The sequence below is a fragment of the Chlorella variabilis genome (assembly GCF_000147415.1).
Source record: "Chlorella variabilis unplaced genomic scaffold CHLNCscaffold_32, whole genome shotgun sequence".
Lineage (NCBI taxonomy): Eukaryota > Viridiplantae > Chlorophyta > Trebouxiophyceae > Chlorellales > Chlorellaceae > Chlorella > Chlorella variabilis.
The window spans coordinates 119,675-131,871 of record NW_005435056.1 but is presented as its reverse complement, the minus strand read 5'-3'; the positions used below and the strand labels follow the sequence as shown (position 1 = coordinate 131,871).

Below are 12,197 nucleotides of genomic sequence, written 5' to 3'. Positions count from 1 at the left end.
GGGGCCGGGTTGGGCACGGGAGGGAGGCGGGGGAGGGCGGCAGGAGGTGGGGAGAAGCAGCAGGGGTCGCGAGCAGGGGCAGAGATGTGCCGGTCGGCGGCAGCGTGTGCGGCAGCGGTGGCAGAGGCGAGCGGTGCGGCCCGTGGCGGCTGCCCGCCGGGCTGGCTGGCCCCTCACACGCCGCGCAGCCGCCGCCGCCTCACCACAAACACGGCACGCGCCTCCTCGGGGTCGCTGTTCTTGCCCATCTTGGTGTTGGCCATCCACTTGCTCAGCGGCTCCCCCGTGTACCCATCGTCCTCATCCTGCAGCGCCCTGTCCAGGTCAGCATTGTACGCCTGGCGCTGCTCCGGATCCATCAGCACCTCGTCTGCAAAGGGCGGGCAGGGAGGAGGGGGTCGGGAGGAGAGGAGTGGGGAGGGCGGCGGGCAGGGCCCACAGGGCGGGGACCAGGGCAGAGGCATGCATGCAGCGGGGAGCGCGCAGGGGTGTGCGGGGCAGGCGGCTGAGAGATCGGATGGGGCCAGGGCAGCGGCCCCTCGGCGCCACGACAACCGCCCGCGGCGGCGGCGGCGGCGGCCGCGCCCAGGCGCCACTCACAGGCCTCGTTGAGCAGGATGCACATGTTGCGGCTCTCGGGGTTGTCTCCCACCACATCCACGTGGCACACCTGCGCCCCGCGACCCGCCAAGCCATGCGCGCTGTCAGCCAATGCACACAGGCGTGCCGCAGGGCAGGGCAGGGCAGGACAGCAAGGGAAGCAGACTATTGCGGGCTAGCGGGGGTGGCAGGCTGCTGCAACTGCTGCTGCCTGCAAGCGCACCTTGGCCAGCGTGCGGTAGGCCATCTTGATTTCTGCGGGTGTGGCGATGTCGTCCACGCCCAGCAGCTCGTAATAGTCCACGGTGCCGTCCACCAGGATGAAGCTGGAGGCGGCGCCTGGGTGCGGGGGGCGCCCCGAGCTGGCCGTGCCCGCCTGCGTCCCGCTCTCCGCGGTGGCGGCGGCCACGCACAGGGCGCGGCGGAGGCCTGCAGGACGTGAAACGGTGTGTGAGGGAGCAATCAAGCGTGCCTGCCGCTGGCGTGGCGGCAAGCAGGAGCGGCGGCGAGGGACTGGGCGGCAGCGGGCTGTGGGCGGCTGCCGATGCTAAAGCTGGGCCTGATCACGGCTGTGAGCAGCCAGGAGAGCTGCGGAGAGCTGGGGAGAGCCCCAGCGTGCCGGGAGCGCGCAGGACTCACGCACATACCTGGTGTTGGCCTGCGGCAGGAGGGGCGGGCTGCTACACGCTCCCTGAGCACAGCCGCAGATGGGCAGGCGCCCGCAGCACTGAGGGCGCAGCTCCTGGCGGACGGCATCTCTATAGGCAGCAGGGTGCTGCACAGGGCCGACCGGGGCGCGTTTTACGACCCCACCGATCACCCTAACGCAAGGGACGAGCGATCAGTGCGTCTTATGTCTCGCAGGCAGAAACCCTGCTGCAGGCAATCTTGCTCGGTCGCAGCACAGCAGGGCGCGAATGGAGGGCGCGTGCAGCGAGTGCTAAGCCTCGGATGCGATGCAGAAAAGCCGACAGCAGAGAAAACAACTCGGGAACGGCGGCAGGCCGCCCTCAGCTCCCCGCCGCTGGCACCCGTGCCCTTCCTGGTCCTAAGCTTTGCCTCCTGCCTCAGCCTGAACACTGCTTCTGCGTGGGGTGCTCTTACAATCCAAGCACCAGCGCAGGCAGCCCCGCCCGTGGTGTGCGTCCTGCGCGGGGCGCGCCCGCGCTGCATCCTATGCTGCTTCCAGCCTGCCCGCTGCGGGGCAGGCGGCGGTCCTCCGCTGCTGCAGACACCATTGCCTACTTCTTGGTGTCGGTGGTGGCGGGGATGCCCTGCACAGCATGGAAAGATGCGGCCGCATGAACAGGTCAGGGCACGAGTCGCATGCTGCCCGCTAGGCAGCGCGGGGCAAGCCGATCACCATGCCAGCCCAGGGGGCCCTCCAGGTGCGCACTCCTTTGCACACACCACCTGCGCAAAGCGCTCCTCGCGGCGCGCAATCTTGCGCTCGCGCGTCGCCTTGTTCTTGGCCCGCCGCGCCTCCAGCTGGTCCGCAATGTTCTTCTCGCGGATCTTCTCCGCCTTCTGCTTGTGGATGGCCTCCATGAGCACGCGCTTGTTCTTGTACACGTTGCCCTTCACCTGCGGGGGGTGAAAGCCCGGGAGCCGGGAGCAGGCGGCAGGGCAGGGGCGGATCAGGGTGGGAGGCAGAGGTCGGGGCATGGGCCTATCCGTGGATGCGGCAGCGAGTAGGGGCAGCAGTGCCACCGGGCGGGTGGCCCACAGCAGCCGACAGCGCGGTGCCCAGGCGTAGGCACCATGCACGGCACTGGGCGTGCGCAGAGCTGCGCGATGCGCCGCCCGGCGGCGTGCATGATGACAACGGCAGGGTGCCGCTGTCGTCGGGCACTGCAGACGCGCTGCTTCCCGTAGCACTGATACAGGGTTGCCAAGGTCCAGAAAAGACGTGCTGCGCTGCCAACAATGCAGCTGCCGCTGCCAGCTGGCATAGGCTGCCGCATAGCATGGCGGGCCATTTGCCAACTGCCTCCTGCCCCACAGCGCCCGTCCCCAGCCCAAGCTGCTTGCTGTTGCAAAACGCTGCTCCTGAAGTGCCGCATCTCGTTCCACGCCGACTGAGTTGTGAGCTCCACCCATGCTGCCGCTGCCTCCTTACTGCTGAAGCCTTCAGCCCAGACACGGAGCTGGCCAGCCAGCCAGCAGGCAGCCATACAAAGCAGCAGGGCAGCAGGTCGGCGGCACAGCAGGCGGCGCAGCGCAGAGGCAGCCAGGCAGCCCACGCCGGCAGCACACGCGGCGCGCCCTGCGCTGCGTTCCCTTCCCCACGCTGCCCCGCACCTTCATGTACAGCTCGTGGTAGAGGTGCCTGTCAATCTTCTTGCTGTCGCGGTACTTCTTGAGCAGGCGGCGCAGCACGCGCATGCGGCGGATCCACAGCACCTTGGTGGGCAGCCGCGCCTCGCGGGTACCGCGGCGCTTGCCTGCAGGGAGGGCGGCGGCAGCGGCAGCCGAGTCAGCGCGTCGGCGTGCATGCGGGAAAGGCTGGTCGTGATGGCGCTGAGCCGCCGACAGTTTGCTGCTTCGTGCCGCTGGGCAGCGGCCCGGCGTTGCCACCGCGTGCCATGCAATAAGCTGCTCCATCGCCTGTGCGTGCCCCATGCGCCGCGCCGCTCCAACAAGCCCCTCTGCTGGCAGCTGTGGCATCCGACAGCTGCCTGGCTCCAGCGCTTCCATGCCGTGCCAAGCATGGCTGCCCTGCCCCCACAGGCCGAGTGCCCCCACCACTGGCTGCCCTGCCCTCCTCACCGTAGCCGGTGTGGCGGCCCTTGGACTTGGCCTCTGCTGCGCGGCGCGCGCGAGAGCGCGAGTGGATCTTCTGCGGCTTGCGAATGATGAAGCCATCCTTCACCAGCTTGCGCACATTCTGCCCTGCACCACGCGCAGACGCAGGCACGCGGGGAGGAAGGGAAGCGTGCACAAGGCCGTCAGCGAGTGCTGCCGGCAGTGCGCTGTTTGGCACCCAGCCCTGGAAGCCTTGCCCTGTAGCTGGCCAGTCCAGCAAGACACTGCTGACACGCGTGCCCTGCACCAACGAGCATGGCGAGCCGCCGCATGCCGCCACCGCCCCCATCTGGGGCCCAGTGCCCCCTGGCCGCGCCCCTGCCGCGTCCACGCACTGGAGTTGGCCATGGAGATGTCGTTGACCTCATTGGGGTCCAGCCACACCTTCCTGAGGCCGCAGCCCAGGACGGAGGAGGCGAGCCGCTTCTGCAGCTTTAGGGAGACCTGCACACCAACCAGCTCCGCAATGTAATTAGCTGCTCCGCCCAACAGGGGCCCGAAAGAGGCCCGGCAGGGGCATTGCCAACTGGGCGCCGTGCCCAGCGGGCGTCGGCGCTGCTCCCCAGCGGTCCGAAAGGCTGCAACAGCACTCCAGTCCGCCGTGGGCGGCGGCTGGAGCCACACATAGTTGCAGCACCGGCATCGCCACCAGCAGCATGCTCCCCCGCCCCCCCAGCCGCTGCACACACCATGGTGCTCCCCTCGGGTGGCCCTCCAAACGGAGAAAGAGGCCCTGGTCGGCGCGGTGTGCAGGCAAGTGGTCGCCCTGCCTAGTCCCAGGCACGCCTCATTCACAGCGAGTGCCAAGCATTGTAACCCTTTGCGGAACGCGCGCGATTCACGTTGGGACCAATTGAAGCTGCTGCAGTCGCCAGAAGGCGCCTGGGGGGTCAAGCAATCACCGACATGCGTCCACTTCCGAAGTGAGCCTGTGGGGTCCCGCTAAGGAGCCAGGCTGCCTGCATCGGCATGGGAAACGGTGCAGACAGGGGTTTGGGGGCATGCCGGGAGGTGAACGGGTGGTGCCTGCTCCTTCCCGCCGCCGCCGGAAGCTGGCCGGCCAATTTTGTTGGCTCCATCCTCCCTCCCTTTGGCTCACCCCCTTGCTGATCTTTGCCTGCACCGCCCTGCAGGGTCAGCAAGGGTCGCCGCCAGCAACCGCTGACAGGACCCAGGCCCTCCAAGCTCGTTGTCCTTGCGCTGGTCACAGCCGCCGTGCTCTTCAATTGCCGAAACCCCAACTACCTGGACGCCGCGGCGGGGGACAGGAAGGAGGATGCGTGGGTGGGCAACCACCTGCCAGAGGGGCTTGCGGCGCAAGCCGTCGTGACGCTCCTCATGGCCGCCGCCTACTGCCTGGCGCGGGGCAGCCCGGCGCGCCGCCCCTGGAGCGCCGCTGAGGCCGTCGCGGCCGCCGCCTGCCTGGCAGGCACTGCGCTGCGGGCCTGGTGCTTCAGCGCCTTGGGCCGGCTGTTCACTTACGAAGTGTCCATCCGCACCAGCCACCAGCTGGTCACCACCGGCCCCTACGCCCTGCTGCTGCACCCCAGCTACACCGGCACTGCGATGGTGGCGCTCGGCTTCTGCGGCTATATAGGCCTGCTGCGCCGCTGGCGGGGGCTGCTTGCCGTGATGATGACTGTCGGCGCCGCGCTAGGCAAGCCCGGCCAGCTGGTGCTGCGGGATGGTTTGGGGAAAGCTTGAGTGCCAGGTGCTCCTCTGTGGCCGTTTACTGCCGCTGGATCCCCTGAATGATTTTTTTCTCCAACTGCAGTCCTTCGCATCATCAACGAGGAACAAGTCCTTCTGGAGCACTTTGGTGCCCAGTGGCAGCACCACGCTTCGAGCCGCTGGAGGCTGGTGCCGCTGCTGTTTTAGCGGGGCCTGCTGGCATTGCAATGCTGCGCCCGTTCTCAAGCGCCCTTTGCCGATGGCAACATGTCGTCTATTGACAGTTGTGTGCTGCACATTGAAATTTATTACGCCTGTACCCCTGAGCTGCCTGCGCGCCCGATTTTTCATTTTTCATTATTCAAGCAAGTATTTGTACACTCAATGTTTCATTCATTGCATTGCTAATGCAACCACAGCTCGTTTTGCATGCCGGCCACCTAGCGTCTAACACTGCTGTCGCTGAGACTTGTGGGTGGGACCGCAGCATGTTAGCATTCGGTGCAGCAACTGCAGGTGCAGGGATGAGAGATCAGACATACTTGTCATTACTGCATTGCTTAGGTGCGATCCATCTCCAACCCTTCTCTCTTCTGTGATCACTTGGACTCATCCCAGCAATGCCGGGGCGTGACAGCATGGCGCCGCCAACACCGGGCGGGGGATCAAAGTCAGGCATTCAACCAGCCGCCGCATACGATCTCAATTGGAGCCCTCTGGGCATTCAACAACTGGCGCGCAGCGATGGATCAGCCGAGGTTCACTACTCGCGGGTCTGCCATCTTGCTGCTCGCTGGCCCCGAGGCCCCAGCAGCACCACCATCAACGGCCAGGATGCGACTGATGGGAACCATGTTTGCCAGCATCGGGGCCGGGCTGCTGGGGTCCCCCGCCGCCCCGCCGCCAGTCCAGGAAAAGCGGTGCGTACAAGTTGGCGCAGAGCGCAGCTGGCAAGGTGCTGCGTTAACTGTGATTGAACACTGAACATTGTGGTTCCAGCTCCATGTGTTTGCAGGACAGGCACCGTGTTCCCTGGCGAGCTGGAGTACTGCGCTGGCAGGCGCGGCTGTCCAGCAATCGCAGGAGCCGGGTGGGCACTGCCTGCCCGCTGTGTGCCGGACACCCCATCCTTGCTTGCCTCAATGCCGTGCTGCTGCTGAACATCTGCGGGCTTGATGCTTGCAGGGCGCGCACCAAGCGCATTGCGGGCGTGAAGAACCTGGACATCTATGCGCTTGGGCTCTTTGTGGACCCGTCGGCGGTGCGGGGCGCGCTGCAGGGCAAGTTCAGGGGCGCCGACCCGGCCAGCCTGGCAAAGGACCAGAAGCTGTTTGATGGTGAGCAAGGGCAGCTGCCTTTCGCTTGGGGAAAGCGGCTGCGGCTGCCTGGGCTGCCTCCTTTCTGCCCTCGTGGTGGCCAGGCTCCGACTGTACTCGTTTGTCTGCCGCAGAGCTGGTGAGCCACGAGGGCATCGAGAAGACCCTGCGCATCGTCATCACCAGCGGCATGGTCAAGCAGCGGCCCTTCTTGGAGGCGCTCGAGGAGCGGCTGGAGCCGCCGCTGAAGCAGGTGCGCCAGCCAGCCACGCCTGGGCCTTCTACCTGGCGCTTGTAACCCACCTCCAATCCCTCTGCCCCGTTGGGCTCCGGCTGCAAGCAGGCTGGCGAGCTGGAGGCGCTGCAGCGCTTCAAGCGCCAGTTTGACGGCGCGCCCTTCCGCAGGGGGCTGCAGATCACCTTCTGCGCCTCGGGCACCAAGCTGACAACCACGATTGACGGGAAGCAGGTGGGTGGGCCGGCGTCGGTTGTTGCTGCAGCGGGCGCAATGGTGGCATCATCATGCCGGCGCTGCGATCTCGCTTGCAGGTGGGCACCATTGCCAGCCGCCAGCTGACCCGCGCGCTGCTGGACATCTACCTGGGCACCAACCCCGCCAGCAAGGGTGCCAAGGACAGCTTCGGCCGGGGGCTGGCCAGCATGGTGCTGGACTGAGTTCAGCACGCGTGGGGCTGCCGGCCGCTGCCAGCCGCCACCCAATGAACTGCGCACTGTTTTCTGCCTCCGACGGGCCCGAGCCGGCAGCCTGCGCCCTTACAGTTGAGCATGCACAGCTGTGCCAGAAAGAGAGAGCTTGATTTTGCTTCCACGCCTGATCGCGTTGCCCTGCCTGACATTGATTCCTTTCATTTCTCTCTATTCAAGATGTGATTTACGATCCACGAACTTGCACAGCTAGCTGTAAAGACGACTAAAGCCAGCACAGACATCATTCAGCACGCATCACTAGATACGGTTGGCTATAAGCACAAGCATGACGGCAACCAGCAGCACGTGGGTGGCGGTAGGGGAGAAAGTAGCGGGATTGCCAAACGCCGCCTCCAGGGAGGTCAGATACTGCCTGAAGGCCGGCTGCACGACCTGCCACACCGGGTTGCTGCCGCTCTGCGCGATGATGCGTGCCAGGAAGACGTAGGCAATCTGCAGGGAGGAAGGAGGTGGTGGTGAGGCTCACACAACAAAGTCTGTGCTGCAAGCTTGTTCTTGCTGATACCAGACTGTAAGCCCACACAAGCAAGCAAGCAAGGCGGCAAGTACACGCCCGCTCGGGGCGGTGGCGACAGCGGCTGGGCGGGAGCAACAGCGGCGGGCACCTTGAATTGGTTGAGCGCTAGCGTCGCTAGGAACATGTAGCCCGCGGGGCCCCATATCAGCTGCAGCGGGCCGCCGAGCATCTTCTCTCTCTTGTGTGCAGCTCGCTGAATCTTCTCTCGCTGAATGAGGTGCAGATCTGGCGTGCAGCTCGGCTTTCCAACTGCAGAATCGAGGGCAGAGGTCAGCGAGGGCTGGCCCGAGGGGATTGCTCCCCATGGCTAGGGCCGCCTGGCGCGACAGCTTGGCGGCCGCCACATGTTGCGGCCGACTCCCGCCCGGCCGCCTGTGACCACTGCGGGTGGCTAGCATCCCCCAGGCTGCCTCTTTGCAGCGCCGAAATGGTTAAATACATGAAGCCTCTCAGGGCAAGGGCGACACAATCTGCACCGCTCACGCCGAGGCAACCTCAGTGTGCGGCAGCAGGGCATCCATCATGGGGCTGCCCAGAATGTCGTTTGGGTCCAGCCGCTGCCGTGCCGCATTGAACGCAGCCACCGGATACCGCTGCGCTAGCCGCTGCTGCACCACCTCCAGCTGCGCCGGGTCGCTGGGCACCTGTGGACAGCAGCAGGAAGGCTGTCAACCGCCCGCTACAGCCCCAGACCAGGACCAGGGCCGGCCTCCTGCGAGGGGCAAGCACCCAACACCCCTTGGCTGGCTTGCAAAGCCCCCACCTCTATCTTTGCCCAGTGCTCCACCGCTCCGTACTTGGGCATCAGCTCCCGCTCCACAAGCTGCGCGTACTGCCGGAAACTGCGGCAGCACAACGAAAAGGGAGAGGTGAGGAAACAGCAGGCAGCATGCCGTCAGCGATCGCCGCGGCGCAAGCGCGGAGCACAGACCATGCGGCCTGCATGCAACTCGCTTCGCTGCGGGTGCCCACAATAATCAGCTCCCCCCGCGCACCTGTCTGTCACAGCCTGCCGCTGCTCTGGCGCCAGCTCAGCAAGGTACATGATGACGCCCACCCAGCTGTGCAGCGAGCCGGGCGGCCCGTGGGCGGGGCTCATGGCCGCGCTGCTGCCTGCGGTCCAGCGCTGCTCGATGGGGGCAGGGGCCGGCACGCTGCGGGCAGCCACCAGCCTCAGCAGATCCTCCATGTAGGCAATGTCCCTGCAGGCGAGAAGTGGAGGGCGGTGGCAAGCAGCAGGCACGGCACCAGGCAAGCGCCAGCTTGCCGTGCACCCCCCTTGTTATCGCCTCCTTGCTGGTGCCAGCAACACCCTCACCTGCCATCGGGCTTGTCCAGGGTGCCAGCGGGAAAGGCAGTCTCCAGCACCCACTGCTGCCCCCCGCAGTCAAAGCCCAGCAGCTCGTCGCTCCACCCCACCCGCATGCCCTCACTGCAGCACAGGCGGGGGATGGCAGCGAGCCGCAGGCCATGCGTTTCGAGCAAGCCTCCTTCTAAGCAAGGACTCTGGCATCCGGCTGCAAGCAGGCAGCGGCAGCAGCCGGTCTCACTGCCGCTCACCAGCGCCGCCAGTACTCGGCCTCCGCCTGGTTCACTTTCTTTACCCACGCTGCATCCAGCGGCCCCAGCGCCAGCAGCCGGTCACGGCACTGCGTCGCCGACAGGCCCTCCACCTCCTCCGCCTCTGCCGCCGGCAGCCGGCTGAGCAGCAGCGTGCGCAGCGGGGCCAGCCGCTGCGCCTCGCTGTACTTGCTGGTTGGAGCCTCTGGGTCCTGGCCCTACAGGCACGAGGGATGGTGAGGGTGGCTATCAATCTGCGCTTGCCATGCCAGGCATCTTTTGCACAAGTCAGGTCGCGCCAAGCATCAGCTCCAGCTCTGCGGGCCACCCCTCACCTGCGCCACCTCGTTGCAGGTCACCACCACCACGGCATCGGTGTTGGGGATCCACATGTACCGAAGGTGCTTGTTGTCCCGCAGCCGCTGCGCGTGCCGCTTGCGCACATCCCTCAGCGTGCTCAGCGTGGTGTGCTCGACCAGCCGATGCGCAGGCACGCACTGCGACAGGCAGGCAGGCAGGCAGCCAGGCTGTCAGTTGCCTGCGGCACAAGCCGTTGAAAAGCAAGCTTCCCAAACCTTGCTGGCAACTTGAGCTCATCCCCACTCAAGCAGCCTTCCCAATCTGTGTGCCACGCACCTGCAGCGTCACCTCGGCCACCACTCCCAGGCAGCCCAGCCCAACCTTGGCCAGCTCAAACAGCTCCGGGTCTTGGGACTGCGCCAGGTGGGCAGCGGTGGGCGGCAGCGGCAGCTGGGAGGCGCTGGCGGTTCAACGGGAATGATGGCTTGGCACCTGTTCTGACATCAGCTGCATCCTGGGACCCCAGCGGGGCAGCCCCCCCCAAAAAAACGACCACCTGTCGCCCCACTGCCATCACTCCCACCTTGCTCAGCTCGATGGTGCCCAATGCGGGGGTGACCAGCTTGAGGGCCACCACCTGCTCATCCACGGGCGGGATGGCGGCGCCGGTGCCGTGGGCGCTGACCTGCAGCGGCGGGTGCATACAGAATCTTAGCTTGGTGCGCTGCACAGCCCAGCTTCTCCTGCCCAACCAGCCAGGCAACCAGCCAGGCAGCCAGCCCCCCAGCAGCCAGCACACGCACTTGGATGAAGCCGCCGACGGTCTGCTCGCGAATGGAGGCGTAGTTTTGGAGCGTGAGGCCGTGCTGGCGCAGCTGGTCGGCAACAGCCTGCACCCGGGCGCCCGCTTGCACGGTGACCTGCGCCAGGGCGGCACGGCGGTCAGCAGGTAGGTTGCGCGGCATGCGGGGCAGGGCCATGCATGCCAACAGGCGTCCACATGCGCCCAGGCTGGGCTCCCGCCGCACTGCACCTCGCCTCGTGCCGCCCTGCGCTCGCTGCTGGGCCATGCACGGCGACGACGCAGTGGGAGGCGACAGCGCGCCGCGCACCGGCACCCTGCAGCCGCCCCCTGCTCACCTGCCCCTGCTCTCTGTCGATGCTCAGCACCCGGTCCATCAGCGCCAGGCTCACCATGCCCGCCTCGTTGAAGGCAATGCCGTTGGGCGACAGCCCAGACCCCACGCACCGCAGCTTGCGGCCTGCGGCGCGGGTGCAGCAGCCGGGGCGATGCTGGCGGCGTGCTCCACTGCGCCGCCGAAGCCTTCCCGTGTGCTGCTGGGCAGCAGGCAGGCATGCCGCAGCCACACACTTCACAACAAGACCCTCGCCACCAATCACCCCCACCCCACCCACCCACCCACCCGCTTTGTGCGCCTGCTTCACAGTCGCCTCCAGCTGCTCCAGGCTCTCGGGCTGGTAGAAGCGCGCCACCTGGCACTCGTGAGTCCCCGACCAGTTGACCAGGTGCTCGGCAGAGGGAGGTGGCGCGCCGCCCTCGCGCTGAGCGGTCGTCACGACATAGTAACCATAGCCCGCCATCGCCGCCAGCGCACCACCCATGAGGTAGTTGCTGCGCTCACGAACCGCCAGCTCCTCTGCCGTCAGCGGAACGCCCGCCTCCACGGCCGCCGACGATGCGTGGGAGGGGCCCAGGATCACGCGGCCACGCCGCGGCGCCTGCAGTGCGTGCATCTGCTGCGGCGGGCGCGGGCGGGCGCCCTTCTTGGCGGGCCCCGCTGCTGCTGCCGCGGAGCGCCGCTGGGTGGTGCTGGCAGCATCTGTAATGAGTCGAGGGAGAATGGGCAGGCAGAAGCAGTGGTGAGTGCAAGAAGACGGCCAGTAACGCGGCTGCACTCCCGCCCGTGGCAGCCGCCTGGCGGCACCTGCCGCCACTGCCAATTGGGGCAGCCTGGCAGCATCACATCAGCCCCACCTGCTCCTTCCTTGGCGAATTCCCGTGCACCAGCGGCCACCCGCTGGGCGAGGAGGCAGGCGGCCCGTCGCATTGCCACAGGCAGCGACGAATTCCAGACCTCACTCGTGCCCCGGCATCAGCATCAGCGGATCGGGTGGGCTGCGATCAGGTTCCACGGGAGGCAGAGGGCTGCGGCACAGCACGGCACAGCACCGCACCGCATGATGCAATTTCGTCGCAGGCTGGCCTCAGGCGCCCTTTTCCGTGGCTCTCCAAGCTGCAAACACCCTGCAACACCGCTGCGACCCTCACAACTGTCCAACCTCGACCCTTCTGGTCTTCTGCTTCTCCAATCTCGTCTGCGCAGCCTCAGAGGAGGGTACGCCTTGGCAGCAAGATCTTGCAAGAGTGCTGTGAAGCGCACCCATCCGTCAGGTGCCGCTGCCCACCACCGCCCCGCTGCCGCAACCGCCGCCGGCTCCGCCGTCCTGCAGGGCCCGCCGACTGCTGGCTGCGTGTGTACGACCCTCCCATGAACCTGCGGGTGCGCGGCCCCGAGGGGCAGGCCACGTTCAAGGTGGAGGCAGATTGCAGCGTCGACGCCTTCCGCGTGCTGCTGGCTGAGAAGACTGGCGTGCCAGCGGAGCGGCAGGAGGTGCGGTGCGGCTTCCCCCCCAAGGTTCTCGTGTTCCCCGCCAATGGCGCAGCAGCCACCGTCAGC

At 66.7% G+C, this 12,197-nt stretch overlaps 5 protein-coding genes across 5 annotated transcripts in view; 2 read left to right on the top strand and 3 right to left on the bottom strand.

Moving 5' to 3' along the window:
• Positions 1-1,356, bottom strand: part of CHLNCDRAFT_141202 (expressed protein) — a gene marked incomplete at both ends in the record, with an annotated part of 2,859 nt that extends 1,503 nt beyond the window's left edge. Inside the window, 4 exons of the mRNA XM_005843256.1 lie at positions 204-370; positions 601-670; positions 824-1,029; positions 1,248-1,356. Of these exons, the coding sequence (XP_005843318.1) occupies positions 204-370; positions 601-670; positions 824-1,029; positions 1,248-1,356 (552 nt within the window). The remainder of the gene's footprint in view (positions 1-203; positions 371-600; positions 671-823; positions 1,030-1,247) is intronic.
• A 327-nt stretch (positions 1,357-1,683) lies between these two features.
• CHLNCDRAFT_33146 (ribosomal protein L19) lies at positions 1,684-4,119 on the bottom strand. The gene is made up of 6 exons (XM_005843255.1): positions 4,095-4,119; positions 3,741-3,849; positions 3,370-3,492; positions 2,902-3,044; positions 2,014-2,184; positions 1,684-1,874 (listed from the first exon to the last, which is right to left on the bottom strand). The coding sequence occupies exons 1-6, from the start codon at positions 4,095-4,097 to the stop codon at positions 1,842-1,844; spliced, it is 582 nt and encodes a 193-aa protein (XP_005843317.1). The 5' UTR covers positions 4,098-4,119; the 3' UTR covers positions 1,684-1,841.
• A 192-nt stretch (positions 4,120-4,311) lies between these two features.
• CHLNCDRAFT_141200 (hypothetical protein) lies at positions 4,312-5,283 on the top strand (the record flags this gene model as incomplete). The annotated part of the gene is made up of 3 exons (XM_005843314.1): positions 4,312-4,328; positions 4,539-5,092; positions 5,180-5,283. The coding sequence occupies 3 exons, from the start codon at positions 4,312-4,314 to the stop codon at positions 5,281-5,283; spliced, it is 675 nt and encodes a 224-aa protein (XP_005843376.1).
• Positions 5,284-5,928: 645 nt separating this feature from the next.
• CHLNCDRAFT_55230 (hypothetical protein) lies at positions 5,929-7,067 on the top strand (the record flags this gene model as incomplete). The annotated part of the gene is made up of 6 exons (XM_005843313.1): positions 5,929-5,996; positions 6,092-6,166; positions 6,262-6,413; positions 6,497-6,645; positions 6,736-6,861; positions 6,942-7,067. 6 exons carry the CDS (start codon positions 5,929-5,931, stop codon positions 7,065-7,067), a joined length of 696 nt encoding a protein of 231 aa, XP_005843375.1.
• Positions 7,068-8,117: 1,050 nt separating this feature from the next.
• On the bottom strand, positions 8,118-11,100 carry CHLNCDRAFT_28225 (hypothetical protein; the record flags this gene model as incomplete). The annotated part of the gene is made up of 11 exons (XM_005843254.1): positions 8,118-8,282; positions 8,402-8,480; positions 8,634-8,840; positions 8,957-9,070; positions 9,199-9,416; positions 9,534-9,695; positions 9,835-9,912; positions 10,082-10,183; positions 10,302-10,418; positions 10,639-10,760; positions 10,923-11,100. 11 exons carry the CDS (start codon positions 11,098-11,100, stop codon positions 8,118-8,120), a joined length of 1,542 nt encoding a protein of 513 aa, XP_005843316.1.
• Positions 11,101-12,197: the final 1,097 nt, after the last annotated feature.